The sequence below is a fragment of the Populus nigra genome, chromosome 9 (genome assembly GCF_951802175.1).
Source record: "Populus nigra chromosome 9, ddPopNigr1.1, whole genome shotgun sequence".
Classification (NCBI taxonomy): domain Eukaryota; kingdom Viridiplantae; phylum Streptophyta; class Magnoliopsida; order Malpighiales; family Salicaceae; genus Populus; species Populus nigra.
The window spans coordinates 17,593,567-17,621,331 of NC_084860.1; the positions used below are offsets into that span (position 1 = coordinate 17,593,567).

The 27,765-nt window shown below is 36.0% G+C and overlaps 7 protein-coding genes across 12 annotated transcripts; 6 read left to right on the forward strand and 1 right to left on the reverse strand.

Annotated features, from left to right (window-relative positions):
* The first annotated feature begins 433 nt into the window (after positions 1 to 433).
* Positions 434 to 8,250, forward strand: LOC133702541 (kinesin-like protein KIN-14F). 5 transcript variants are annotated; one of them, XM_062126846.1, is made up of 18 exons: positions 434 to 540; positions 1,306 to 1,505; positions 2,761 to 2,924; positions 3,231 to 3,368; positions 3,584 to 3,943; positions 4,127 to 4,201; positions 4,333 to 4,557; positions 4,668 to 4,749; positions 4,847 to 4,942; positions 5,016 to 5,195; positions 5,371 to 5,477; positions 5,564 to 5,742; positions 5,852 to 6,016; positions 6,093 to 6,346; positions 6,432 to 6,595; positions 6,684 to 6,878; positions 6,972 to 7,675; positions 7,808 to 8,250. In XM_062126846.1, the coding sequence occupies exons 2-18, from the start codon at positions 1,355 to 1,357 to the stop codon at positions 7,962 to 7,964; spliced, it is 3,396 nt and encodes a 1,131-aa protein (XP_061982830.1). In that variant the 5' UTR covers positions 434 to 540; positions 1,306 to 1,354; the 3' UTR covers positions 7,965 to 8,250. The 5 variants fall into 5 exon arrangements, with proteins under 5 accessions (XP_061982830.1, XP_061982828.1, XP_061982826.1 ...); XM_062126844.1 differs by having other exon boundaries at positions 468 to 985; XM_062126842.1 differs by having other exon boundaries at positions 468 to 875.
* Positions 8,251 to 9,317: 1,067 nt separating this feature from the next.
* Positions 9,318 to 10,432, forward strand: LOC133703370 (uncharacterized). Its single transcript, XM_062127851.1, has 2 exons — positions 9,318 to 9,620; positions 9,827 to 10,432. Exons 1-2 carry the CDS (start codon positions 9,408 to 9,410, stop codon positions 10,238 to 10,240), a joined length of 627 nt encoding a protein of 208 aa, XP_061983835.1. The 5' UTR covers positions 9,318 to 9,407; the 3' UTR covers positions 10,241 to 10,432.
* A 1,189-nt stretch (positions 10,433 to 11,621) lies between these two features.
* LOC133703547 (sufE-like protein 1, chloroplastic/mitochondrial) lies at positions 11,622 to 12,950 on the forward strand. Its single transcript, XM_062128145.1, has one exon. The coding sequence runs from the start codon at positions 11,665 to 11,667 to the stop codon at positions 12,778 to 12,780; it is 1,116 nt and encodes a 371-aa protein (XP_061984129.1). The 5' UTR covers positions 11,622 to 11,664; the 3' UTR covers positions 12,781 to 12,950.
* Positions 12,951 to 13,422: 472 nt separating this feature from the next.
* On the reverse strand, positions 13,423 to 14,504 carry LOC133703549 (NDR1/HIN1-like protein 2). Its single transcript, XM_062128148.1, has one exon. The coding sequence runs from the start codon at positions 14,388 to 14,390 to the stop codon at positions 13,620 to 13,622; it is 771 nt and encodes a 256-aa protein (XP_061984132.1). The 5' UTR covers positions 14,391 to 14,504; the 3' UTR covers positions 13,423 to 13,619.
* A 166-nt stretch (positions 14,505 to 14,670) lies between these two features.
* On the forward strand, positions 14,671 to 17,794 carry LOC133703548 (heavy metal-associated isoprenylated plant protein 41-like). 2 transcript variants are annotated; one of them, XM_062128147.1, is made up of 3 exons: positions 14,671 to 15,854; positions 16,169 to 16,371; positions 16,953 to 17,794. In XM_062128147.1, exons 2-3 carry the CDS (start codon positions 16,244 to 16,246, stop codon positions 17,683 to 17,685), a joined length of 861 nt encoding a protein of 286 aa, XP_061984131.1. In that variant the 5' UTR covers positions 14,671 to 15,854; positions 16,169 to 16,243; the 3' UTR covers positions 17,686 to 17,794. The 2 variants fall into 2 exon arrangements, with proteins under 2 accessions (XP_061984131.1, XP_061984130.1); XM_062128146.1 differs by having other exon boundaries at positions 16,335 to 16,371.
* Positions 17,795 to 21,002: 3,208 nt separating this feature from the next.
* On the forward strand, positions 21,003 to 25,674 carry LOC133702983 (disease resistance protein RPM1-like). The gene is made up of 5 exons (XM_062127357.1): positions 21,003 to 21,246; positions 21,753 to 21,864; positions 22,202 to 25,044; positions 25,174 to 25,223; positions 25,327 to 25,674. Exon 3 carries the CDS (start codon positions 22,234 to 22,236, stop codon positions 23,806 to 23,808), a length of 1,575 nt encoding a protein of 524 aa, XP_061983341.1. The 5' UTR covers positions 21,003 to 21,246; positions 21,753 to 21,864; positions 22,202 to 22,233; the 3' UTR covers positions 23,809 to 25,044; positions 25,174 to 25,223; positions 25,327 to 25,674.
* LOC133702816 (disease resistance protein RPM1-like) lies at positions 23,833 to 25,008 on the forward strand. The gene has a single exon (XM_062127128.1). The coding sequence runs from the start codon at positions 23,833 to 23,835 to the stop codon at positions 25,006 to 25,008; it is 1,176 nt and encodes a 391-aa protein (XP_061983112.1).
* Positions 25,675 to 27,765: the final 2,091 nt, after the last annotated feature.

Consider the following 27,765-nt stretch of genomic DNA (forward strand, 5'->3'; position numbering starts at 1 on the left):
CAAACAACTCGGTAACCTAGGATTTAAACAACAGTGATCCCAACACAAGTGATCAAAGTAATTTAGATCCCATCAATAGACAACCTTATCATCACCAACTCCAAGAATCAATGCGAACATCAAATGGTCTGGATCCACCACCCACTATATCCTGTACAAACACATCGCAAATATATACTGCTAGAGGAAAAAAAGGAGTTGCATGGCATGGAATGTACATGTATCATGAAGGAAAAGACAATTACATCAAAGAAAGTCGTAACAAAATCATGGTCCAAAGTTTTGTAAAGCAATCCATGCCATCATTTTGGCCAGATCTTGCCGTCCGGTCCAACTATCCAAGGGCCCCAGAAGAGACCACACTTGTCATCATCTAATTTTGGTCTCACTGCATGCCCACTTGGAAGGACATTTTCAACTCAAAACACTACTGTGTTTTTCCAAGCAAATGTTCACACTCACAGAGTTGATAAAATGGTAGTGATCAACACCATCAGTGAAACTGGGAGTTGGGAAAAGCAATTGCCCTTATTTCTTAAGGTACATGAAGGCAAAGGGTAAAAAAAGAGGGAGACTAGAGAGTACTAACGTTTCAATTTTGACGAGGTCTATTCCTATTTTCTCCTCTTGAGCTCACACAACATCTCCTTCTCTAGTGTCTCTCTCACAAACAAGTGGAGAGGGGGAAGCATTTAATGCCAATCTTATGTTATTTCTGAATTCTCTCTCATATATTCACTACACATGAGAACCTTGTTTCTCTCACCTTCCAATATATCTGGATAACTACATTGGATGTGCTGCTCCACATTTATATAGCTCAAACTCTTATGCAACCTGTTGAATTTTCTGAATTTGAAGAAGGCCATTTCAAGGTCTGTGCCTTATAGAAACTGAACTTTATCGCTTCTTCCTTGCAAAAGCGCTTGCTGCTTCTTTTCTAGGGTGGTGGTGATGATCAAGTGTAGTTCCTGCAAGACTTCTTGTTTGTAGCTCCTCTCATTTCCATTTCTTTCTATGTAGCTTCTTGTGCCAATTCTCTCTCTCTCTCTATTAATCTTCTCTGTATCATTTCCAATCCTATTGGATTTTCTTTCTTTTTGAGCATTATATTTCTTACCAACATTTGTTTGTGTTAAATGTTCATGTTTTTGGTTTCTTAAAGAGCATTACATTAACTTCTTACCAAACCTACTGCTCTAATAAAGTTGGAATATATTACTACTTTCTAGGTTTGAATCTCTAACCAACTTGTTTCAAATGTTCTGATCAGGTTTCTGTGCAATTTTATGTCTGTTTCCGCAGTGATAAGCAGGGTAGCATTTCCAGGTGAGAGTACTGATTAGGCATAAAGATGCCACACGAAACCAACAATGGCTCCCTTTTCACCTCTCCTTGCAAGAACTTGAGAGGGTTAAGAGGTTTGATTCCCAGCAATGAGGCTTGTTACCCTGATGAGATTATCAATGACCGCGAATTAGCTCAAAGAAAAGCTGAAGAAGCAGGTAAGAAATGCTAATCTTCCATGTTCTACCATTACAAATTCACACAGATTCTTCCTCCAATGTTGTCTCTTTTGCGTTTGATGGTTCCTACACTTTTTTGTCAAAAAATTTGTTAAATTTTTGTCCAATGCAATAAATTCTGAGTGGTCAAGTAATTATTTGCCTTTGCTTGAAAAAAGTTTGAATAAAAGATTGTGCAGCATATCATGATGAAAGGAAGAATGTGGGTGATCCCATAGAGTTGAAAATAAACTGGTATTCATCACTTTGTGTTGAAGTGGGTCCAAATTAGCCCTACCTGTGTTTTTGGTAGCCGAAAGAAGCTTTCATTATGGAAACAGACCTACCCTCATTGTCACCCTTTTTCTGGTGGAAGCAATGGAACATTGCAATTAATCATAGCAGGGCCTAAACCATGGATCATTTCTTCTTTCATTGATGTTCTGTCACAATCTGAAACATTTCTTGTCTCGAAAACAAATGCGTAATTTGAAGCTGATGAAGATTTAGCCCAGTGATAGTCTCCTCTAGTAAGTAGGAAGAGACTATCCTTAGGACTAGATTTCAGAAGGTTCGCTTTTTGAAATGCTAATGATGATGAATTATGACATATTCGAGGATGCTGACGAAAACCCTGTCCCTAGCAAATTCTTTTGCTTAGGACCATAAATAAAAAGGCAAGGTTTGTAGTGGTAAAAGAAAAAACCACCAAGATTTAATGTATAAATTGTGTACTTTCAAAACATAGAAGAAAACAACACAAGAAAATAATGATCACAAAGAAAAAGATAAAGTTGGTTGAATTCTTATTTTATTACTATTTTTTAATATATTTTGTCTTTTAAAGAGATTTATGATTTTTTAAATAAGTCAGAAAAATCCTAAGATAAATAGAAAAGTCAACATAAAATCTGAAATTAAGCTAAAAATAAAAAAATAAGAAGGAAAATAATGAAAGTGGCTCAAATAACATCTTCCCAAGTCTAATTGGAGGGTATTTCAAAGCTCAAATGGTTTTAGCCAGCCAACCTCCCTATACAACATGACCTATAATTAAAATCATTTTTTTATGTTATATTAGGAATGATAATTCAAAAGAAACAAAAAAATAAAAAGAAAATTATTGGCAGATTTTCTACATTATTTCCCATTTGTGGATTAATGGATTTGAATTCGGTACGAGTTAGTTTAGAAATCTAAGTGCAAAAATGGGCTTGGGAATTTTACTGCAATATCTGTTGTTCATGGGTCTCAGCTTCAAGGAGGTACCAAGCAGCAGATTGGCTGAGGCAGATGGACACGGGGGCATCAAGAACCCTGCCCAAAGAACCCTCAGAGGAAGAGTTTTGCCTTGCTCTAAGAAATGGCCTCATTCTCTGCAATGTCCTCAATAAAGTCAACCCTGGTGCTGTTCTCAAGGTACTTGCTTCTTCAAACCCTTCATTTTGTGTCAGTAATTGCCAAGTGCAGAAACTTTTTTACTTGATAGAAGCTTGGAGTGTCAGCATTAGGTTATTAGCATTCGTGAATGAAACTGATGTTCTATTTCTACTATGACAAAAAGGTAAATGCTGGCTTCTGGGTGCATAATTTTAGTCAGGACCTGACAGTTTCTATAACTTAGATATGAGTTAACAATATTCTGTTGGCATAATTGTAACAAGGATCTCTATTGTTCATTCTAATAATAATGGGAGCTTTGATTCATCTCTGAAATTGAAATAGGTGGTTCCGAATCTCACAGTGCAGTCTACGGAAGGAGCAGCACAGTCTGCGATTCAGTACTTTGAGAACATGAGGAATTTTTTGATGGCTGTTAAAGATATGAAGCTTTTGACTTTTGAAGCATCTGACTTGGAGAAGGTCTGAAATCTTCCCTAAATATACAATGTAGAAAGGTTTATGTGCACTGGAATTTGCTAATCAAGTTCTAGTTTTCCACATCTCTTCTAGTCCAAGTGTAATTCAGAGTTCAGACAATAACGGTGTAATTCTATCTTCTCACATCTGTTGCGCTTTATTTGCTGTCCTCTGCCTTTGATAGTCAAGCATTTTTGTGTTTGAAATCTTGGATACAGGGAGGCTCGTCGAGTAAGGTTGTAGATTGCATTCTCTGTTTGAAAGGATATTATGAATGGAAGCAGGCTGGTGGAATTGGTGTATGGAGATATGGAGGGCTTATTAAGATCGAATCATTCCAGAAGGGATCGCCATCTTCTCTGGTCGGCAGCGAAAGTGCTGATGAGTCTGTTGATGAATCTGAATCATCACAATATGAACAAGTATTAGAGTTTCTTCATCTTTCCAGTGAGGTCTCAATTGAAGAAACCAAAACTGCCAATGCTCTGGCCTTTCTTTTCGATCATTTTGGACTCCGACTTCTACAAGCTTACCTTCAGGAGATCAATGGGATTGAAGAGCTGCCTTTGAATGGAATGGTAGGTAAGACCCTTTCGAGTTTGTGTTACATATGTCTACAATTGTACTAAGCAGACCTGAGTACAAGTTACCTAATATATATGGGAATGAAATCCAACAATGGGAATCGAAAACTAGACAGTGTGTTGCCACTCAATACTATCACTGAAAGGAATTTGATATATGATTATATGGGTGAAAAATCTCAGGTAATAGATACTTTGCTCAGAAAGGCAGTTAAAGATTTCTCAGCATTGCTTGTTTCTCAGGGCACACAGGTAATAAGAATTTCGGAGTCTCACTGAGTATTCTTTCCCAGTTCCATCTAAAAGTGATCTCCTAAGATCAATATATTACTAATCCAGTGCTCCTGCAAAGTAATTTAGTCTCCTTTTACCACTACTTGCAGCTTGGACAATTTCTGAAGAAAATATTGAAGGGTGATATCGGTTCCCTATCAAAAAATGAATTCATAGAAGCCATTTCCCAATATCTTAGACAAAGAGCTAGTTTGGGTTCAAGTGATTTCTCCAAGTTTTGCATCTGTGGTGGCAAAAGAGAAACTATTCAGCATACTGTTAGTAACTCTTCCGGTCACACGGAAGTAATTGATCTTCATCAGAAACAGCTTGAGGTTTGAATGTCAGCCATCAGAAGTTTACTCCCATGGTCTTTTTATCGACAACAATCTACTTACATTACATAATATGTTTTTGTTTATATTGACATGATTGTCACTTTCAGGATCTGAGATTTTATTACAAAGAAATGAGGCGACAAGTGAAACAAATTCAAGCAGATTGGGAAGAAGAAGTCAGCAGGCTTGGTCAGAATACTAAAATTTCTAATAATATTCAGTGAATTTTCCTTGTCTATTTAGAATGGTTTGTTAGGCCTTTAAACATTTTGATTTTGTGTCTCAGAACAACATATCAGGGATCTTGAAGTAGCATCTTCTTCTTGTCACCAAGTTTTAGAGGAAAATCGCCAGCTTTACAATCAAGTACAAGACCTTAAAGGTGAACACTTCTTGTGATTTGTTCTAAGTAACTTAAAACTTTATGCACTTTATGACATCTGTTTTTTGAGCAGGAACAATCAGGGTCTATTGTAGAGTCAGACCCTTCTTGCGGGGGCAATCGAATGTGCAATCTACTGTGGACTACATTGGAGAAAATGGAAATATCATGATTGTTAATCCTCTTAAGAACGGGAAAGAAGCAAGAAAGGTGTTTTCCTTCAACAAAGTATTTGGAACGAATGTTACTCAAGGTACGATCTCTTTCTTGTAGCTGAATTGTGAGATGGTGGTCGGTCTCACAAGGTTCTGTAACTCTTCACGGCGCAAACATTTGCGAATGGGCCTTTAAGAAGAATACAGGCAACATGCTTACTTGTTTTCCCACAGGTTTTCTTAAATATTAATGATTTTCATTTTCGTTTGCAGACCAAATATATGTGGACACTCAACCATTGGTCCGGTCAGTTCTAGATGGCTATAATGTTTGCATCTTTGCATATGGACAAACCGGATCAGGGAAGACATATACAATGGTATGCCATTGATGTTTAGTTCTGAGCTAACAATATTTTCAGCAATATCAATTATGCAATTCAATGTTTTTGTTTGAATTTGACAGAGTGGCCCTGATTTGACTTCTGAACAAACATGGGGTGTGAACTATCGAGCTCTGCGCGACTTATTTCAGATTTCAACGACAAGGGGAGATGTCATTAGGTATGAAGTTGGAGTTCAAATGGTAGAAATATATAATGAACAAGTGAGAGACCTATTAGTCAGTGATGGCTCCAACAGAAGATATCCTTCAAAACTGACTTTTACAGCATGATTATTGTTTATTAAAGTTTCATAAACTATCAGCTAAATTTCTTCATTGAAGAGTTGATTTTACCTCAACCATTCAAACATTAGACATCCGTAACAATTCCCAGTTGAATGGGCTTAATGTACCTGACGCAAGCTGGATTCCAGTTTCAAGTACACAAGATGTTCTTGATCTAATGAAAATCGGTCAAAGAAATCGTGCTGTCGGTGCAACTGCTTTAAACGAGCGAAGCAGTCGATCTCATAGGTAGGAACACATATTTCTAGCAGAATTTAAAATTCACTCTTCAAGTATTCATTGTAATGGTTCTTTTTTGCTGCAGTGTTTTGACAGTTCATGTCTATGGAAAAGAATTAGTTTCTGGATCAATTCTTAAAGGCTGCTTACACATGGTGGATTTAGCTGGAAGCGAAAGAGTGGATAAATCAGAAGCTGTTGGCGAGAGATTGAAAGAAGCTCAACATATTAATCGATCTCTCTCCGCTTTGGGAGATGTCATCTCTGCTCTTGCACAGAAGAGTCCACATGTTCCCTATAGAAACAGCAAGCTTACACAAGTTCTGCAGGATTCTTTAGGTGCTCATATGATCATAAGAAGCAAACTTTTCCTTGCAAATATTTTTCCTACTAATATCTTCTTATTGTTTCTTTCTATATTTAGGTGGGCATGCTAAAACACTAATGTTTGTACATATAAATCCTGAACTTAATTCTATTGGGGAGACAATTAGCACACTGAAGTTTGCTGAGAGAGTTGCATCTGTTGAACTTGGGGCAGCTAGATCGAACAAAGAAACTGGCGAAATCCGAGAGCTGAAAGAAGAGGTTTAGTTTTCTTCTCTCATTTGTACATTCTTTTCTCGACTTATTTTAATTTTGGTGGAAATTCATGTGATCATTTCTCCTTGTCTAGATATCAAACCTCAAAGAGGCATTGGAGAGGAAGGAAGCTGAAATCGAGCAAATCAAAGGTGGCAGTACTAGAAGCACAGCAGAATCTCAAAGAACAAGAGCGGTTTCTCCTTTCTATGTGCCAAGATATGGTACAAGTGCCAACTCAAAACCCGAGACATCTCATAGGTCAATTGATGACTCTAGAAGCTCAGAGGTAAAACAAAACAAGAGACTATTTCATTTGCTGCAATCTTTGAGTTGTTTCTATTCTTAAGGAATATCCTGAAGGGTTGATTTTGATTTTCAGGCTAGAAGTTGTTCTTCGGGTAAGCAAAGGAGATCAAGTTTTCCTTCTTCACTCACAGACAAGGAAACATTACCAAGGATTCCTTTCCTAGGCGAAGAGAGGTTAGCAAACTCCGCAAAACCAAGATCACCATCCCCTCCTGTTAGGAGATCAACCTCAACAGATAGAGGAGCCCTCAGTAGAAGCAGGGTCAAGGAGAGAGTTGAGAATCAACCAGTTGCAAGAGTACCCTTTCCAGCTATAGTGCCTGTCAACAAATCCATAGCTGCAATTCCAGTGATCCCATCAGCAGATAACAGCTCAAAAGGTCCATATATAGGCTCACAAGAAGCGCTGAAGCAGGATAACATCTCCAAAGCATTCTATAACCTCCAAAAGGTTAGCACCAGGAAATATTACCCGGAACACGAAGAGGAGCAGTGTAGGCAAGCTCTTAATATAAGACAAGGAGGCATTAAAAAAAGCAAAAATGAAAGCAAAGCTAAGGCGAAGCATCAAATGCCAGCAAAGTTCCACGAGGTTGATGTTGGGACAACAATGCTCTCTGACATAGATGCCGGTGAAAAGATAGAGGAGCCGCGAAAGAGTGACTCTTCTGAGCCAGAAAACGAGCGTTTGCTTCCCGTGTCTCCAACAATAGGTGCTTTAATGGTGAAGAAGCTTCAGATGAATTTCTCGAAGAACTCACAGAATCTTGAGCCAAGGTATGATTCAAACTGTTCTTTTTGAAGCCTTGATATCACAGAGAAGTTTTTTCTTTCTTCTCCCGTGAATCTTGGTATATCTATCTATATGCTTGTGTTAACAATGGTAGAAATATTGCCAATGACGTGCAGAGTTGTTCAAGTTGTGGAACCCTTATTGGCTGGCAAACTTGAAAACAAACTTCCAAACAACATAACTCGTAATGCGAAAGAAGCCGGAAACACATCCATGCCTGAATTCAGAAGGAGTCGATCTACTCCTCGTGGAAAGTTTACGATCTTACCTTGAGACTAGACAGAATATAGTAATGAATATACTTCCACAAATATTATTTCCACATGTTGTATAGTGACTGTTCTTGTTTGGATACCTGGTTGCTTTCATCTTTCAAGAGATTTTAAGGCTGGTAGTCCAGATGACTGCCTTTCCACATATCCTAAACCATGGCAAGTTTTCCTGTAATTTACAAGTCATGGGTGCTATTGCTCAGCACTTGTGGATATATAGTTTCAATGTATTCCGGTGATTACATGCGCTGATCATTCTATAACATCAAGGATTTTATCGGTGTGAATTCATGGATCACCGATTCTATATTAGTATTTGTCTGCAAATAAAAATACTTCTCGCGCGGATCTGATTACAGTGACAAACCCCCAACTAGATTTGCCTGTTGCTATCCTTGCAACATGATGATCGTACAAAGAAGCTCGAAAGCTAAAGGTGGAGATCTAAGAATTTTGAGTAATTAATTTAATTTTAAGAGCTTGAGACAAACGCAAGAACACTTGAATTCCATGGTTTCAACGCTTTCATGTTCATAAGGGCTTTGAGAAAGGCCACTCTTTGAATGTTCTATTCATTGCTCGTCACAATTGGCTGTGCTTGTTCTTGCGGATGTCGTGTAATTTTATAATTTTTAAATTGTTTTGATATAATGTTATTAAAAATAATTTTTTTTTTTAAAAAAAAATTATTTTAATATATTTTTAAATAAAATATATTTAAAAAATAATCATTAATTACTATAATAATAAATACCGCAAAAATTATGCTTTAGATCACTTGTGGTCTATTATTTATTAAAACTTCATTGCCAAACATTAGTGGCATGATTAAATTAATCGATCGAGTAAATGACTAGCTTGATTGATTCTCAAGCAATCTCGAATATATATATATTCTTTATAATCTAATAAAAAAACTATAATTCCCTAGCCAGGTTCAATTTTCTATAACCAAACATTGAAAATAAAAATCATAATGGCAAATTTCTATAAATTAATATTCTTGTGATTATTAAAATTTATCAATTACATTATTAAAATTAATTAATACTTAAGTTGGCATCAAACAAAAATATTATTTATATCGAGATTATTAATTTATATAGATTAATTAAACATTGATTTTTAAGGCCAAAGAATGCTAGTCCTTTCTTTCTAGACCCACTTTCTAGGGCTAGCACAAATCCACAAACAAATAAAGAAGCTCGAAGAATATATGCGGAAAGGAAATATTCTTCCTTTATCAACAGAAAAGGAGAAACTGGGCACTCCCTGGCAAAAACACCCTCCTGTACAGGAAAGATACCAAAACAGGAAAACTTTCCCAACTAGTGAAGGTGTCTATATATACGTATGTGCTCATGAGATGCTGTGAAACCCACACCCTTCCTCCTCGCGCACACATATTTGGTGCCCTAGCTAGTGAAGGTACGCGTGTGTGTCAATGGAAGCCACCGCTGTTGCTCTCTGGGTTGAGAGAATTGCTTTCCTTTTGTTATCGTGCTTTACCAGCATCGAAAGTTGTGGCTTTGGCTGGGGGGCCGTGCTTGGTCTCTTGGCACTGTCTAACTTCCTGTTTAGGTGTGCCATGGAAGAAAAGGCTTCTGCAGTAAAATTGAAGAAGCTCCACAAAAATCTAAAGAACTCTGACTCGAGGGTTAGTTCTCTTTTCTGATATTTGAAAGTTATTTTAATGTGTATTTTTAATATCAAAATACATATTATATGGAAAAACTCAAGAGTAATTATGAGTTTTACTCTTAAAACTATCTACAAAATCTTTATAATAATAATTTGCTTGTGTAAATTTTGTTTCTTTTATGCAGTTGAGGTTCTTACTAATAATTTACCTTCTCTAGCTAGATCAATATCGAGCGATGTTCTGATGTCGAGAGCAACACCAACGAAGAAAAGAAAGCAGTTGATGAGGATGGAGTGAACAACAGAGCTACCTCTGGTGAAGGAGGAGAGGACTTGACCATGACGTCCAAACTCTTTGAAATATTGAAGAAAGCTACAAATAATTGTGATGCAGAAAAGCTTTCATACAAATGGCAGGAAATGGTGGTGAACAAAGTGGAGGATGAATTCAAGAAATACCGAGCCCTCGGTGATGAAGAACTGAGGAAAGCAAAAGGAGGATGCGAGGAAGAATTCAAGAAGAAGCTGAAAATCAAGGAGGAAGAATTGGAAGCCAAGCATGACGAGGAGAGACGCAGATGGGAGAAAGAGAGGAAAATCTTGAAAGAAAAATATGAAATGATGCGATGGACATAGGCACCTTACCGAGAATATTTCATGCTAGATCTTACGCATAATATTTTATTCTTGCTCTAGTGCTCTAGGAAAAGTTGTGTAATGGCAGATTTTTACTCTATAGTATCTCCTAGCCATATTAATTAACAGTATTGGTGATTAACTACAGATTAATTTCTAATATAAAAGAAAAAGATGATGATATTATGAATATTTTTTTCTTAATTATATCATAAAATTTATTATATGTATATGTTGTATAATGACAGGTTTTAACTATATAGTATCTCCCAACCACACACATAATAGTATTGGGAAATACTAATTTGATTTGCTAGCAATGTTATTATTGTTCAAAGCTTTAATTTGGCTATATTAATTAGTTTGGAATTAAGCTGGCAGAAATTGCTATTATTATTAATTAATGAGTGTTTTACATGGTTTCATGGTATGCATGCTCCAAAATATTTAGTTTATGTTTTTTTTACACTAATGATAGTATGTAACATAAATCATAGCTTGATGCAAACTCTCTCATTTATATTTTTTTTAAAAAAACATTATAGTATAAAATTTCTAATTTCTAATTCCATGTAATGGTTTCAAAAGTTTTTTAATTTATATATCTCAACTATTAAAATAATGTTTAGTTTTTCAATTTCTTTTCATCAAATCTTATTTAGATTATTATTTTTATTTATTTGTTTTATATACTTTTAATCTTATTATAACCAAATGAGAATATTGGCTGACTATTAGAAATTATATGGTAATGCGGTGTATGATATTTTTAAAAATATATTAAAATAATTTTTATTTTTTTATATTAGCACATTAAAAATATCAAAAAATATCTAAAAATATCAATTTAATATTTTTTAAACAAAAAACAAATTAAAAATTACTTTAAAAAACAAGTTTAACTACAAAAATAAATACTCTATTTAATAATAGTAAATGCGCACTCTTTAAATATTAAGATACATTTCAATTCTCTAGTTAAAACCATTAAATTCAAAATTCTATATGCAAAAAATATTGTATTTATTTAAGTGGTGTTTGACATTGCGGTCTAATTATACTTTTAAAATATTTTGATTTTTTTTAATTATTTATTTTTTATGTTTCAATTTGAATTATTTTGATGTGAAAATATTAAAAATAAATTTAAAAATATAAAAAAATATTATTTTAAAGTATTTCCAAACAAAAATATACATTCAAAAACAACATTTACATCAGTACGAACAGGTAAATAATCATTCAACACAAAAATATCAAATTCGGAAATAAGTAAGTAACTACTACAAAATATATTCCAAAAAAATAAAATAAAATAATAAACGGTGCGTTTAGATCTCCCTCACAATCTATTTATATCCTCCCCTCTTCTATTTTAACTCTCTCTCTAGAAACCTTTGCATCTCTCTCTTCGTTCTTCAACCATGTCTTCCACTTCTCTTCGCATATTGACCACAAAAATCCCAAATTCTCTTCACTCCACCAAAACCTTAGCCTCCTCCTTAAAACCCATGAATCTTTCCTTCTTTATCTTCTCAAAACCTGTTTCTTTCCAAAAAATTCCTACAAAGACTCAACCTGTACTTGCTTCTTCATCATCAAGTTCTATGTCTTTGCAACCCATTGAAGAACTACCTCCAAAGCTTCAAGAAATCATCAAGCTCTTTCAGTCAGTTCAAGAACCGAAAGCTAAGTATGAGCAGTTGCTTTTTTATGGCAAGAATTTGAAACCACTTGATAGTGAGTTTAAAACTAGGGAGAATAAGGTTGAAGGCTGTGTTTCTCAAGTTTGGGTTAGGGCTTATTTGGATTTGGAGAAGAATGCTGTGTTTGAAGCTGATTCTGATTCGGTTTTAACTAAGGGTCTTGCTGCTTTGCTTGTTCAAGGGCTTTCGGGCCGGCCAGTTAAGGAAGTTTTGAGGGTTTCTCCTAATTTTGTTGTTCTTCTTGGGTTGCAGCAGAGTTTGACACCGTCTAGGAATAATGGTTTTTTGAATATGTTGAAGTTGATGCAGAAGAAAGCACTTGAATTGTATTTAGAGGCTGAAAAGGGAAGCGGGGTTGTTGAAAGTTCGAAGCTTGGTGGTGGTAATGGTGATAATGAGGGAAAGGTTGAAGATTTGGGATCAAATGGTGATGTTGGTGTTGAAACTTCTGGTGACAATTTTGTTAAGGGCTTGAGTTTTGATGGGAAAACTGATGGTGGTGAGACTTTGGGATTGGAGGGAAGTGAAAAGGGGTCGAATTCAGAGGGATTAGGGAGTAGGGGATTAAGGATCAGGGAGAAATTAGAGAAGGAGCTAAGTCCTGTTGAATTGGAGGTGGATGATATTTCATATCAGCATGCTGGGCATGCTGGTGTGAGAGGGAGTGATGGAGAGACGCATTTTAATGTGAAAGTTGTGTCAAAGGAGTTTGGAGGGAAGAGCTTGGTGAAGAGGCATAGGCTGATTTATAATTTGTTGCAAGAGGAGTTGGAGAGTGGATTACATGCATTGTCTATTGTAGCGAAGACGCCGGATGAAGTTGGTGAGAGGTGAAGAGGGGATGCAAATAGAGGTTCATTTTTCTTCTTTCATTTGATTCTACAGCTGAGTTCTAAATATTGTCTCTAGCTTTCAGTTGTTAAAGACAATGTGATTGGTCAGAAAGTTTAAATTGTACTGATAATGATCTTTGAAATGATTGAATCAGTTGCATATTTTTGAAATATTGAATGAATTTGGCTTACATGAGGTGGTTTTGATTTGTTTTCAGTACATGCTGCTGCAAATGCCATTGATTGCGAGTTTTGATAGTTAATATTTGGTTTTAGTTAATTTCTGAACAGGGAGATCAGCATAGGAAGACCTTGTGGTCCTTCTTTAATGAGTTCTGACAATAATTTTTTGTGAAGTGCTTTGAATCCACTAAAGATATGTGAATTCCTATGGCGAGGTGGTGAGGATTTTCAAATTTGAGAGAATAACCTGCTTTAATTTACTTGATCAAAGGTGGTTTAGTACATTTGTTTTATTGAAGTAGGTATCTGAATATCAAACTTCTCAATATTATACACTCTATGTGCTTAATCCTTTCCTCTAGCATAATTTAATCTGGCATCTTGAGAAGTTATTTATGCTAGTTCACTTCATATGTTACCTCATCAAAAGTTAGCCACCAGAATTACAAGAACTCAAATATAAATTGAAATATTATCTGTGTTTGCTGAGCTCAAGGTTTCAAAATAACATCATTAGGGCGTAGACATTTACAACCTCTAAGAATTCTGTTTGATCCATCGCACAAAGCTTATCAGACAATGTCTTAATAGCAAAAATTCTAGCTAGGCATCAATCTGAACAAACGAGGAATAGAAAAATTAAGAATTTCATCTTCGTCATCTCTTTGTTCTGCAACTTCGGGCAACAATAACACCAGTGGGTGGGCCGGTCATCTCTATCTCACACCTTCCATGTAACCAGTATGAATAATGGAGCAGACCCATGTTTGCTTTCACTTTAAAAGTTCCTCTTATGTTGTAGTTTACCTTGTTACTCTGCACCTGCCTTTGAAGTTCCACAGCAAGATTCTGGGGCAAATAGACCAAGCTTGATATGATATGAACTGATTCCAATCTTGTTTCCCTACTTCTTTGTGTGAAAGGCTGAAGAGCTTGGGTTCCTATAAGTCTGTCAGAAAAGTAGAGCTCTATATCCACATACTCAAATCTTACATCAATTTTCTGATTTGGGTTGGAGAAGTTTGCAAGGAAGGTAAGATCCCCATTGAAATACTCTGGTGAATCGAAGTATATGCTATTTAGATTTGCGTTGGGTATGTCAAACACTGGGTTTCTTGGCTTAATGGCTAGGTAGATGATCAAAGTTGCTATTCCAAAGATGATCAGAACAAGGCTGAATATGAGGCATAGGATTGCGCCGCACCATATAACTGGATTGGTATGGCGAGGTCGAGGATGTTTGAATATTGGTGGCTTGCTTAATTTCTTGCTGTCTGAATTTGATGTCTCTGCTGAAGAACTTTGTGGATTTCTGGCTTGCTTTGATATAACAATCTGATTAAGAGAGACTGGAAAGCTTCGCTTTTCTTGTGGTGGAGCTGCTTCTGTGGGCAGCGGTGAGGGTGGTGGAGGAGGGAGTGAAAGCATCTCTAGGTTTTTTGAAGGAAAAAACTTCTAAAGCAAGTTTTGTTGGAGAAGATGGAGATTAAAATTGTTGTTTCTTTAAGTGTATTAGGATGTGGAGTAAGTAAAGTTTTGGTAGTGGGCCAACATTTGTTTTTTGAGATTGGCGAAAGGATGTGTATGTGGATTTAAAGTTGGAAATCACAGCTGTTTTGGTTTGAATTGCCCTTTGCTTTTGAATATGCACTGCTGTATAAGAAATTGCTAAAGAAATGGTCACGCAAAAGGCTCAAGTTTCTAAACTGTTTCATCAAGTACTTTTTGTATTTTGGACCTTTTAAGTTGGTGACCAATGATTCAAAATCCTACTGATCCAATGGCTATGATTTGGTTATATGAAATTTAAGATAGTTCTGGAATATGATATCAGCTCTGTTAGACTGCATTAAGAAAACATTGAGTGGAAAGTTAAAAGATAAATGCCGTGATCTGACTAAGATAATGAAATCAATATAAGGAAAACTTAGCTTCTTCAAAGGCGGACCAGGCGGGACAGCAGTGGTAAGTGGTATTTTGATAGCGCCGATTGTCATTTTTATTTGCTTGTGAAGATTATTTTGGTGCAGATCTGAAAACTTATTTCAAAAGGCAAGTTTAGTTTACATAGCAGGGTTTGCATCCAAAAAGTGAATTTTGTTCATCTTCCCTTTCTTTAGCCTAGGCCACAAGCCCATGGCCAATGTGTTGTTTTCTGATACATTTTCCATGGGCTTATATGACCTAAGTTACACATTTGGACTTGAAACAGGATAGCAGCTTCAGGTGCTCCTCCTGTAATAGTTTTTAGTCAAATCAATGATCATTGATTCATGTCCCTGTAGGAGAAGCAGTGTCCCACATAACGCAGCAAACTTACATGTTCTTTTCCTTCCCAAACTACCCCTCTTAGTCCACCATCTCTAAAGATACCCTTCTTTAGCTCACCATCACAAAAGCCCACCACTCTACTAAAGTTGGACTGCAGTGGCAATTCATCTGGCCTATATGCTGATCATGCGCTGAATTTCTCTTAAAAAATCAGACTGTCTTTACTAAAGAGAGTCCAATAATGGCTGATAAACAGGCAGTGAAACAAGTGGATATTTGAAAAGGAGAAGATAAGGAGAAATGAGAGAAACACTATCACCACTCAACTAAAGTTGGACTGCAGTGGCAATTCATCCTCTGGCCTATATGCTGATCATACACTGAATTTCTCAAAAAAACATCATACTGTCTCTACTAAAGAGAGTCCAATAATGGCTGATAAACAGGCAGGCAAACAAGTGGATTTTGGAAAAGGAGAAGATAAGGAGAAATGGGTGAAACACTATTCATCAAAACATCAGATACTGTTAGTTGGTGAAGGTGATTTCTCTTTCTCTTGGTGCTCGGCTCGCTCTTTTGGCTCTGGCTCTAAGATTGTTGCTTCTTCTCTTGACTCCTACGGTAATCTCTCTGTAGACCGTTCTATGCTCTTTTATGCATTTGTAACATATATTTGGTACTGTTTATGCAACAAAGATTGTTAGTTCTTTATGCAATTGACGTTTACTTTTATTAATTATTTATCCCCCGGGTATCAAACAGAGAGGCTTTATGGTTTGTCAAATATAATGAATTTTTGTTACTGTAATTGATAAGTGTATTGAAAATGCTTTTCTGGACAAAACCTAAACAATAGACCCTTTGTGTCGTTGCAGTTTCATGTCATAATGTGCTTCATACTAGTTGTTTTCATTTTTTTCCTCCTCCTCTATTAGATGCCGTGATCCAGAAATACAAGAAAGCAAAATCAAATTTGGAATCTTTATAGGAGTTAGGAGCATCTACATTATATGGAGTGGATGGATGCAACAAAAATGAAGCATCACTTACCTTTGAGGATGCAGAAGTTTGATCGGATCATATTCAACTTTCCTCATGCAGGTTTTTATTTAAAGGAAGACAATAACCTTATGATTGAGTAAGCTATTTTCCTTCAGTACTCATCTTATTGGTGAAGTAGTCTTCTTTATTATAATGTGATTCTTTTCTATTCTTTGGGGCTTATAAGACATGGAAAGGTCATTTACTTGAAAATTTACATATTTGGCAATCTTACAGCCCTACTCTAGCTTAATAGCTGTTCTATATTCAATACAAGCATAAATATGCAATATTTTCAAACTTGACAGAGTCGAACTATGAAGTTTAAGACTTGATGGAGATCAATTATAGCTTTTTGTGCCTAAAATTTCAACAGTGTTGCTATTGAATTTCAACAGTGTTGCTATTGGTTCATTCTAGCAAGGACTGTACTGCTGAATCTAATAAATAGAAGGGAAATTTCTTTCAAATGGTTAGATGTCATACAGGGTTAAGGAACTGACAGTGCATTAGACTTACATGGATGTTGAATACGTAGCAATTGTGAATGTTATATCATGTTCCTTGGAACATGAGAGTATCCAAATCCTATGATATCTATAGTTGTTTGGTTCAATTAATCACAACATAACTGGACATACTTGTTATTGTTACCTGTTCTCTGGCATTATATCTTAGGATGCATAAGGAGCTTGTGGGAAACTTCTTTGGGAATGCGAATGACATGTTACAAGCTTATGGGGAAATTCATGTAACCCACAAAACATCATCTCCATTCTGCCACTGGAACATTTTGGAACTTGCTCGGAGAAATTCTTTAGAATTTATCGGGCGCGATGATTTTAAGATGGAAGACTATCCAGGTTACAGCAACAAGAGAGGAGAAGGTGATAGATGCGATCAGCCTTTCCCTTTGGGAGAGTGTAGTACTTTCAAATTCAGATCCTCCCATACTGATAAGCAGATTTATGGAGTGATAAATAACTCAGATTCCGCACTCAAAAGATCTCGGCAGATTCAGGGCAATCCAATGGAAATATGGAAACGTCAGAAAATCACATTTGATCGAGGAATTCCTCAAACAACTTTCAGCATGAATTCAAAAGACTTCTCAGACTACAGGCTGACACCTTTGGCTGTTGATATCACGATGGAAGATGTTAGTCACTCATTTGGAACATGTGGCAGAGGTTTTACGCACTGGAGCAACTCTGTTAACGAAGTCCCAATGTCTGAGTTTGGAAGGCACATGGTAAGATTCTCAGAAATTTTCATGCATGGAAATCCATATACGTCCCACGGACTTCAGAGAATTAATCAACCTTTTAGCAACGGGGACTCATTATCACAGCATCGAGAGATTGTACGCAGATATGGTCACCACCCAGAGGGAACAAGGGGGTTTGTTTAATGTTTATAGGGAGACTAGAGCACCTCTTTGTACATGATTGCTTGAAGATGTTAATAAAAAAAATGTCAGAGTAGTGGTAAAACCAGCCTTACGCTCTTGGTTATGTTAATTAGTGTTCGTAACTCTGGCATTAGAAGTTAACAGGTGTGCATGTGCGCGCGCGCGCGCGCGCGCGCGCAGTAACCAGCTCAAACTTTTGGGCAACTATGTCTATCAGCTTTTAATGGTTTCAATTAATTATGGTGTCATGCTGCATTTTTCTTTATATTCCATTCCAGTTTCCAGTCCATCATCTTTAAAAGTTATGCGTACTTGATCAACTGGATTGCAGAAGGAACACTCATAAGAGTCATGCATTCCAGATGTTGAAACATCAGAACGTTGTTTATGCCTTCACTGGTTTGATGGTTTGTGAACAGAACGTTGTTTATGCCTTCACTGGATTGATGGTCTGCGCACTGCCACGATCATGATCAATTTTTTTAAACCTTGACAAAAAATAAAAAAGAAATGATAATGTTTTAAAAAAGTTGAGAGAGATTAGTTAAATCTTGATTAATTTTATAATACGATAAAAAAATAATTACAATAAAATATAAATGAAAAAAATATTGTTCTGGACAAAGCTGGGTTAACACGTGAAATTTATAATTTGAACATGAGATATATCAAGATTATGTGTCCATCAATAACCCAGATCACGAGGTCGAGATAATTCGATACAAAAAGAAATTGATGATAAATAAAAGTGAAATTGTAAAAATTAAAAGATAAATATAAATCAATATATTTAATAGCGTAACACAGGTTATTTACCTGATTGTATTTAATATTTTTCAATTAAAATCAATTTGTAAAAGAAATTGACAAACACATAATTTTTTTTTGAATAAGATAAAATGAAAAACAAAATATTATGTAAGGTTGCATATATTAAAAATATCATAAATAATAAAAATTTTAATTTATAAAAATAATTTTAATTTATATGAAATACATAAAAAAATTACAAAATAATCATATTAACCTCACGAAAAATTAAAGACACAAAAAATAATTGTTATTTAAAAGGGGCTAAATAAGCCAAAAACAAATTACATAGAAGGGATATTCATTAAAAAAAAAACTTAAGAAACATTTGAAGACCATGAAAAAGGTATTAAATGAAAAAAAAAAACAAAAAAATGAAAAGTTCAGGACTGTGGGCCTTGAAGCCCAGGCCCATGCGCCTAAGTCTGCAAAATTATTTTTTTTTTTAAAAAGGAGCAAATGCCTCTATTTAAAAAAAAAATAGACAGATGACATGCTGCTCGCTATGACAGATTATGTGTTGTATACCAACCTAGAATTCAGCCACAACTATGATGGCTAAAAAATTGGGTCTACGAGTTTTTTACAAAAAAAACAAAACATGATTTTCAACTACACAACACCCTTAAAACACCCTTAGAACACCAAGAAACCAACCTATCAACCCATTAAACCTAAAAAATAGTCGTACTCTTGAATTGCGAGGGCGTGATGTCGCGACAACCTTTTCTAGATGAGGGTCTGAAAGGTCTTTTTGATTGGTTAGGGAGTCACCATCTAGTATTACGGCTACTAGGAACCCTAATTGATTTTTTTATAGAGATTCTAGGCAATAAATTGACTGTGTAAATGGAAGGTATTAATACCCCTAATACGCTTTACCTAAAGTAAGCCATGTTTTTTTTTTATTTGTTATGGTCTGATGATGTCTATTTCTACTGGCCTACTATGATGGACTTACTAAGATAAACAAACCCTGGTTTTCCAGGTTAAGAACTCAATCTAGAAGGGTGAAATATCCTCAATTATTGTTGAGATTTCTTTCGGGGTAAAACTAGAATTTTTACTAACGCATCATTCCAAAAAATATTTCAGATGAAATTCTTTACGGATTTTATCTTTATATTAGAAATAAATGAGTTGTATTATTCACAATAATATTTTGGATATTAACGTCATACGAGTTTTTTATCATTATATTAAAGTAAGTAGTAAAAATATCATCCCTAATAATATTTTGAATTTTGAACCCTTTTTGGTTTTTTTATTATTATATTAAAAGTGAATAATATTTATTATTTCTTATAATATTTTGGATATTAACCCCTTTTTTAAGTTTCAATGATGTTTCGTTTAGGGTTTTTGATTTGAGACCGATAAATTTCAATTAAACCCCTATTCCTCTAATTTCTTTTAATTACATCTATAATTACCTTTAAATTTTTAATTTCATGTAATTTTACCGTTGACAAACTCAACCATCTTTGCAAATGTTTTGTGGGAGCGAGCTATAAAGAGATTCCCTGTTAACCTTGAGAAAGTTCAGCGACTTCCCAAGCTTTGCAAACTCCATGTCACCCTGCCTATCAAATAGCAGCCCTAATGTCGATTGCAGCAAGTAATTTCAGTACTTTCCGTGAAACTATATGCAATTTCTTGAAGGTTTCGATTTGTTTAATATATTCTTGTGATGTGCAGTTTTTGATTTAACAGTGAAGAACTTGTTTGCGGTGGTGATATCTATCAAGAAAAATAAAGTTGGAGGCTAAATTGTCAGCTTTTCTTTTTACACATGAATCTAATGTACGTAGGAATTAATATGTCACTTGTCTTCTCTTGATCCAGTAATTTATTTAGAAATTGTCAGCTTATTAAAGCTATTCTTATATTTGTTCGAGACAAAAAAAAAAAAAGGTTCAGATTCCACAAATCACATGAAGACATATATATATATATATATATATATATATATATATATATATATATATATATATATATATATATATATGTCTTTGTTTAAAATTTAATCCGGAGTTGGAAAGAAAATTGTCTCCATACAAAGATGATTCTTATGGATTGGAGATATGAATGCTCAATAAAATTGTAAGTAGACTATAATTGAAAAAAAAATTCGAGGATGAAAGTGAAAAGGATTTTGGTACTATGGATTACTAAAATGATTTAGCTAGTTCTTTTAATATATTTTGCAATTATAATAACTAGGGAATTTCATATGTTATGCAACAGAGAAGGTAACCTATTCGGAATTTAATCAAAATATGATGATCTAATTGATAGAATTTTGTGTTATTAAAACTAATTAAAATCGTACGTAGCAGACGTTTTTAATTATCTTCCTATTTAATTTGCTTTCTTGGGATTGCCCAAGTACTTTTATTATTAATTGTCATTGTTAAAAGAAATGTGTCTAAATTTAATTTGTCTGCTGGTACCACCATATATATAAACTTCCACAACACTAGACTATTCTGGCCATTAATTTACAGCGTACTTAAGTTGGTTCACTGCACAATGAAAACAATAATGCAAGAGAGAGAGAGAGCACCCATATATCACAGAGATCGAGGAGTTGACGCAGCAAGCACTGGTCTCCTTCCTCCAGCTCGAACCAAATCCATAGCTTCTCAACAAATTAACTCTTCTAAATAAAAAAGGCAAGGGGCACTGGCCAACTGGGATATTGGTGTAGCTGAAGTCTTAAAGCTATATTCGGATCGAAGATCATATGAGGTTTGTGGTCATTAATCCTTGCACATATATATTTTGATCAAACCAAAGTTTTCCTGTGCTGCTCCCCCCCAACCAAACTCCCTTCACTAAGTTATGAAAGCTCATTGTCAGAATGACAAAATTACGAACTTTTCTGGTTTTGATCAAACCATCTAATAAATGGCATCATCTATATAAGCTTTCTTAATTTCTTTTTCAATTTCTACATTAATACATGAATTTAGAGTTCGTTTGAAATTATTTATGAAATTAATAGACTTTTGATTTTAGATCATAATTTAAAGCTTTAAAAAAAATATTATTTTCTTATAAAAATACGTTGAAGGTATATTTGGTAAAAATCACGCAAATCAAACAATTATTTTTTGAAGAAAATATGTAGTATAAGTTGGAATCTATATTTAGAAATTGAAAATTTTACTTTTGATTAAATCAAGATTCTTACACTCTAATTATTATTTCTTTTGTTTACTTTATTTGCTTACACTCTTCTGTTTATAAACTAGAAATGTCAGCTGAGCAACAAGATTTCAATGTAATGTGAAAAGCTAGAGGAAATTTTACATAAGAATCAGCATATCTCTTCAAGTCTCAGTTTTATATATGTGATGGAGCAAGGTAATCAACTTCAATTCGTAGACTATGCACTATTTCATTTCTTCATTAGCTTAGCTCACAGGGAATTTAATCACTTGTGTGTGTTTACTGTCATCATCCATATGAATTGGAGTAGAGAGCTTAATAATGCTGTGCAATGAAGTTTATTAAAAAATGTATCCTTAACATCATTTTTTTTTTAATAAAAAACCCTATTAACCTAGTCCGGTGGTCTGGTAGATCACCATAGTAACTCGTCTGATGCTTAAAATGCGTCAGGTTTCAACTGTTGTAACATGACTAACCTACAATAATTTAATTACTTCAAGGAGCCTAAATTCAAAATTTGTTCTCGCAGCAAAGAAGATCAAATAGAAAGGAGTAGAAAAAATGGCAGAGTCAGCAGTGAGTCTTGTAATTGACAAGTTGGCTCCATTGCTAGCTCAAGGGGTGCAACTATTGAAAGGTGTTTACAATGAAGTTGTAGATATCAAAGATGATCTGGAAGCCATCAGAGCTTTTCTGAAAGATGCAAACTCAAAGGCTGAGAAAGAAGGTGTGAGCGAAAGTGTGAAAGTATGGGTAAAGCAAGCAAGGGAAGTTGCTTATCAGATTGAAGATGTCATCGACGAATATAAGACGCTTCATGTGGCACAACATCGTGATCGGCGTGTATTCGCGGGCTTCTTAACTAAAGTCTCTTCCTTGGTTCGGAAATTGCCTCTACAGCATAAGATCGCATCAGAGATTCATGATGTTAGAAGAACTCTTCAGAGAATCAAGGACAGAAGTGAAGGCTTCAGGTTCGCATCTTCAGAGCAAGGAGGCTCAAATAACATTGTCTTGCATGATCCTCGATCAGGTTCTCTTTTCATTGAAGATTCTGAGCTTGTTGGCATTGAATCTACAAAAGATGAATTGATAAGCCTCTTGGTAAGCGGAGAATGTCAGAGGACAGTGATCGCGGTGGTTGGAATGGGAGGAGTGGGAAAAACCACTCTTGCAAAGAAAGTATATGACAGCCACGTAGTGAAACAACACTTTCAATGCCATGCTTGGATTACTGTGTCTCAATCATACGATAGGGTGGAACTCTTAAGGAGCACGTTAAAGAAATTATATGAAGCTAAGAAAGAGCCTTTTCCTGAGGCCATTGTCACAATGGACGATTTATCGTTGATTGATGAACTTGGAAAATATTTACAACAAGAACGGTATTTAGTTGTATTCGATGATGTGTGGGAAATCCGCTTCTGGGGAGATGTGGAGCATGCCTTGGTGGATAACAACAAAGGTAGCAAAATACTGGCCACGACAAGAAATGAGGATGTTGCTAACTTTTGCAGGAGATCTTCATTGGTTCATGTCTATCAGATGAAATCTCTCCCCCAACGAGAAGCTTGGGAACTCTTCTGCAAAAAGGCATTCAAGTTTGATTTTGAAGGGAATTGTCCAAAAGATTTGGAGGAATTGTCGCAAGACATTGTTAGAAGATGCGGAGGATTGCCACTGGCAATTGTGGCTGTTGGTGGACTTCTAGCAACCAAAGAAAGGGTCATTCCAGAATGGCAAAAATTGGTCAATAGTCTCGATTCTACAATGGCGAGTGATCCTCATGTTGAGAATGTCACTAAAATTCTCTCCCTCAGTTTTGACGACCTGCCTTACGACCTCAAAGCATGTTTCTTGTATTTCGGGATGCTTCCCGAAGATTTCTCCATTAAACGTACAAGAATAATTCGGTTATGGGTGGCTCAAGGTTTTGTACAAGAAAAACGAGGATTGACATTAGAAGAAGCCGCGGAAGAGTGCTTGTATGGACTCATTCGTCGAAGTCTAGTCCAGGTAGATGAAGCTAGCATGAAAGGAATCCCCACAACATGTCGAGTGCATGATCTGGTACGGGACGTCATTCTTTCCAGGTCAGAAGAATTAAGTTTCGGCCATGTTTCTTGGAATTCCTAAGCTTTGGAAGGCATAGCACGACACATGTCCATAAGCAAGGGAGGAAGTGACAATCCAAAGGGAAGCACCAGGTCTCAAACTCGCTCTGTCATGGTCTTCTGCGGGGCAAGGCTGAAAAAGCCAATAATTGATGCAATATTTGAAAAATGTAAGCTTTTGACCACATTAGATTTTGAAAAGTGTCCGATAGATGAAATTCCAAAAGAGTTGGGAAATTTGCTGCACCTGAAGTATTTAAGCTTAAGAGATACACTGGTGTCAAATCTTCCAAAATCAATTGGAAAGCTGCAAAACCTAGAGTTCTTAGACTTGAGTGATTCCTTGGTGAAAAGGTTGCCAGTTGAGGTTAACAGATTCCCTAAATTGCGATATCTTTTGGGTGATCCTAAAGAGGGTCGTGGGTTCTTTATACGTGGTAGCCTAGGGCAGTTAGAGCTGTTGCAAACACTCTATGTAATTAATGTAGGTGACGATCATGAATGGGAATTAATTAATGAGATTGGAATGTTGAAGCGATTGAGGAAACTGGGGATCATGAATTTGAAAAAAGAAAATGGAAGGGATCTATGCATTGCCCTAGAGAATATGCCTCACCTGCGGTCGCTTTGGGTTGCTTCAGAGAATTCTGGGATTCTTGACTTGCAGGCAATGTCTTCTCCTCCTCTTCACCTCCAATCTCTCAGTCTTTGGGGGAAATTAGAAAGGCTGCCTGAGTGGATTTCCAGACTGCACAATCTAGCTAAATTGAGATTGACTTTTACTACGTTGTTGGATGGTGATTCGATTAAAGTCCTACAAGCTTTGCCCAATTTAAGATTTCTTAGGTTCCTTCGTGGATACAATGGAGAGAAGATGCATTTTGAAGGAGGAGGGTTTCAGAAACTCAAGTCTCTACGTCTTGCAGGCATGACTGAATTGAATACAATGATAATAGACCAAGGAGCAATGCCCCTTCTTGAAAAACTAGAAATAGGTTTTTGCCAGAGTCTGAAGGAGGTGCCTTCTGGGATACAACACTTGAAAAATCTCAAACAGCTATCATTGGCAAAGATGTCAGATGAGTTCAATGAGAGATTGTCACCCAATAATGGCCAAGACTACTGGATAGTGAAACATGTACCAGTTCTCCAATACGACGGCACTTACGATCCTGATGATGAAAGTTCTTATGGAGCATGGGTGAAGCTCTGGTTTGGGTAGCTAACCAAACTGGCTTAAGGGTTTGTGATACTACAGGTAATGCGAAGTTAAATGATAATTTCAATTTCATCAAGGAAATTCTTCAATTATTTCTCAATTTTCTCATTCTTTTTACTCATTACAATCCAAATTCAATTATCAGCGTTCTTCCATTCTTTGTGGTAGGTAATATCGATGATGTTCAAGTTCTACCTGTTCCCTTCACTAGCTAATTGGTAAGCATTTTTATCTTTCAATATTGTTCTATATATTCACTCTAAACTAACTCGTTTCTTATAGCAATCCTAATACATGCATGTTCTTCACTCAACTTGTCAGCTTGGCTCCATTGATCACTACCATGAAAGTGCCTCGAGGAATTCTGCTTCCAAAGACGCAATAATCTTCGTGCTTTATAACTCTATGCCATGCGGCTGTTATTCTCAAGAGATCATTAATTTTCCTGCTTAGTACTATTGTTAATTACTGCTGTGCTGCTTTGGTTTGACTGAAATTTCCTTGTAATAATTGCTTATTAGCAAGGAGCTTGTATACCATCGTTTGATGTACTTCTCCTCAATGCTATAGAGCTAGCTAGCTAGTGCTGCCGCTGTTGGTACGAGAAATAACCTGGCTAGCTAGGGATGCATTAATGTCAACAGATGAATGTCTATGTTCTTTTATTAATTTTGGCTCCTCTGTCTGGTTCCAGATGCTTTAATTAGCTTCTCCATTGATGAGTACCTGTTGGCTGTCACCCATCACTTTTCTGCTATCTGATTGAGCTCGTGTTAACATGTTTTGTCTGCAAACCTCTCCTGTTGTGGTCATAAGTTGTTCCTTTTTTCTGCCGTGAAATGAAAGAAAGAAAGGATAGACACACGACAAAGAACACAGAAAAGAAAAGAAGGGAAAGAAAAGAAAGAAAGAAGTGGGCGTTCGTGGAAATAGGAAGAGAAGATAAGAAAAAGAATACATAGGCATAGTTATTATCCTCAACACGGGTTCTATCTATGATAGGGTCTAAGTCATGTTCACGGGTCAAGCAAGTTATTCCTAGTTGAATTTTTATTAATCTATGAAAGATAAAAGAATAAAGAGAGAAATATGTGTAGAAGACGAATTACAGAAATATTTTTGCTTTATTACAATACTGTTACATCATGGTCTTATATATATTACAATCCCTGATTCAAAAATCCTATCATTAAGAATGCAATGAATGATAAGATATACACTTAATTCCTAGAATATCTGTTGTAGATATAATTACCATTATCTTCAGTATCAGTAATCTATTGTGCAGATATGATCAGAGATCACGATTATCTTCAGTATCAGTGATCCCTGATCATGATCTCTTCAATATCAGGGATCCCTAATTATGATAGCAATCCCTAATCATGATTATCTTCAGTATCAGTATTATCTTCAGTAGATGTGATATTATCTTCAACACGCCCCCGCAATCTGAACGGGAGGTTGCGAACGTTGAGATTGGAGCACAGAAGATTGAACCGTGCAACAGAGAGTGGTTTTGTAAGGAGATTGGCTAGCTGATCAGTACCAGACAAAAAATTAACAGTCAATTTTTTTTAGAAACAGGATCTCTGACGAAGTGAAAATCAATCTCGATGTGTTTTGTGCGTGCATGAAACACTGGATTGGAGGATAGATACGTGGCACTGATATTATCACACCAAAGAGTGGGACTTTGGGATAGGTGCAAACCAAGTTCTGCAGCTAAAATTGCAACCATTGGAGTTCAGCTGCAGTGTTTGCGAGAGCCTTGTATTCAGCCTCGGTACTGCTATGAGCAACTGTAGCCTATTGTTTGTTATGCCAGGAAATTAAATTTGAGCCAAGAAACACACAGTAGGCCAACAGATCGACGACCATTTGTGTCCCCTGCCCAATCTGCATCAGAGAACGCTTGAAATGTGAAGGAGCTACTACAAGACAATAGTAAACAGTAGGAGATGGAGTGTTTGAGATAGCGCAGGATTCTCTTTACACATATCCAGTGGGACTGTTTCGGTTGATGCATGAATTTGCTAACGCGATGAACAGCGAAAGCAATATCAAGCCGAGTGAATGAGAGATAATGAAGGCCGTCAACAATGCTTCTATACAGGGTAGGATCATCAAATTGTTCAGTATCAGTTGCTGTCAATGCCATAGTGGTGGACATTGGAGTGGAACATGGCTTGGCACCATCCATTTTGGATTTTGTAATAAGATTAACAATGTATCTGCGTTGAGTGAGATAGAGTCCTGTAACATCAAATATAGCTTCAATGCCTAAGAAAAAACTGAGAGGGCCAAGGTCAGTGATAGCAAATTCCTTATGCAGCCGCTGAATGATATCTGTGATAATAGCAGCATTAGAACCAGTGATGATAATGTCATCAACATAAATGAGGATGTATATGATGCTAGAGGTGTCAGTGTGCACAAACAGTGACAAGTATGCCTTGCTGCCAATAAAATCGAATTGTATCAACATAACAGCAAAACAGGAAAACCACCAGCGAGGTGCATGTTTAAGGCCATAGAAGGTACGTTTGAGCTTACAGAGATGGTCAGGAAATTGAGGATGTTTGAAGCCTGGAGGTTGATCCATGTAAACCACTTTGTTAGATTGCCGTGAAGAAATGCATTTTGGACATCCAGCTGACAAATTATCCAATTGTTGCAGACTGCAATGGATAAAACAAGCCGGATAGTTGCAGGTTTTACAACTGGACTGTAAGTTTCATGAAAATCCACTCCTAGCTC

Excerpts from the sequence above, each read along its gene's own strand:
- LOC133702816 (XM_062127128.1), top strand. The coding sequence starts at position 23,833 with ATGTCCATAAGCAAGGGAGGAAGTGACAATCCAAAGGGAAGCACCAGG.
- LOC133703370 (XM_062127851.1), top strand. The coding sequence starts at position 9,408 with ATGGAAGCCACCGCTGTTGCTCTCTGGGTTGAGAGAATTGCTTTCCTT. Across the intron at positions 9,621-9,826 it reads TAAAGAACTCTGACTCGAGG|ATCAATATCGAGCGATGTTC; the intron begins GTTAGTTCTCTT and ends TTCTCTAGCTAG.
- LOC133702541 (XM_062126846.1), top strand. The coding sequence starts at position 1,355 with ATGCCACACGAAACCAACAATGGCTCCCTTTTCACCTCTCCTTGCAAG. Across the intron at positions 6,347-6,431 it reads AGTTCTGCAGGATTCTTTAG|GTGGGCATGCTAAAACACTA; the intron begins GTGCTCATATGA and ends TTCTATATTTAG. Across the intron at positions 6,879-6,971 it reads ATGACTCTAGAAGCTCAGAG|GCTAGAAGTTGTTCTTCGGG; the intron begins GTAAAACAAAAC and ends TTTGATTTTCAG.
- LOC133703549 (XM_062128148.1), bottom strand. The coding sequence starts at position 14,390 with ATGCTTTCACTCCCTCCTCCACCACCCTCACCGCTGCCCACAGAAGCA.
- LOC133703547 (XM_062128145.1), top strand. The coding sequence starts at position 11,665 with ATGTCTTCCACTTCTCTTCGCATATTGACCACAAAAATCCCAAATTCT.
- LOC133702983 (XM_062127357.1), top strand. The coding sequence starts at position 22,234 with ATGGCAGAGTCAGCAGTGAGTCTTGTAATTGACAAGTTGGCTCCATTG.
- LOC133703548 (XM_062128146.1), top strand. The coding sequence starts at position 15,665 with ATGGCTGATAAACAGGCAGGCAAACAAGTGGATTTTGGAAAAGGAGAA. Across the intron at positions 15,855-16,334 it reads TTCTTCTCTTGACTCCTACG|GTTTTTATTTAAAGGAAGAC; the intron begins GTAATCTCTCTG and ends TTCCTCATGCAG. Across the intron at positions 16,372-16,952 it reads GACAATAACCTTATGATTGA|GATGCATAAGGAGCTTGTGG; the intron begins GTAAGCTATTTT and ends ATTATATCTTAG.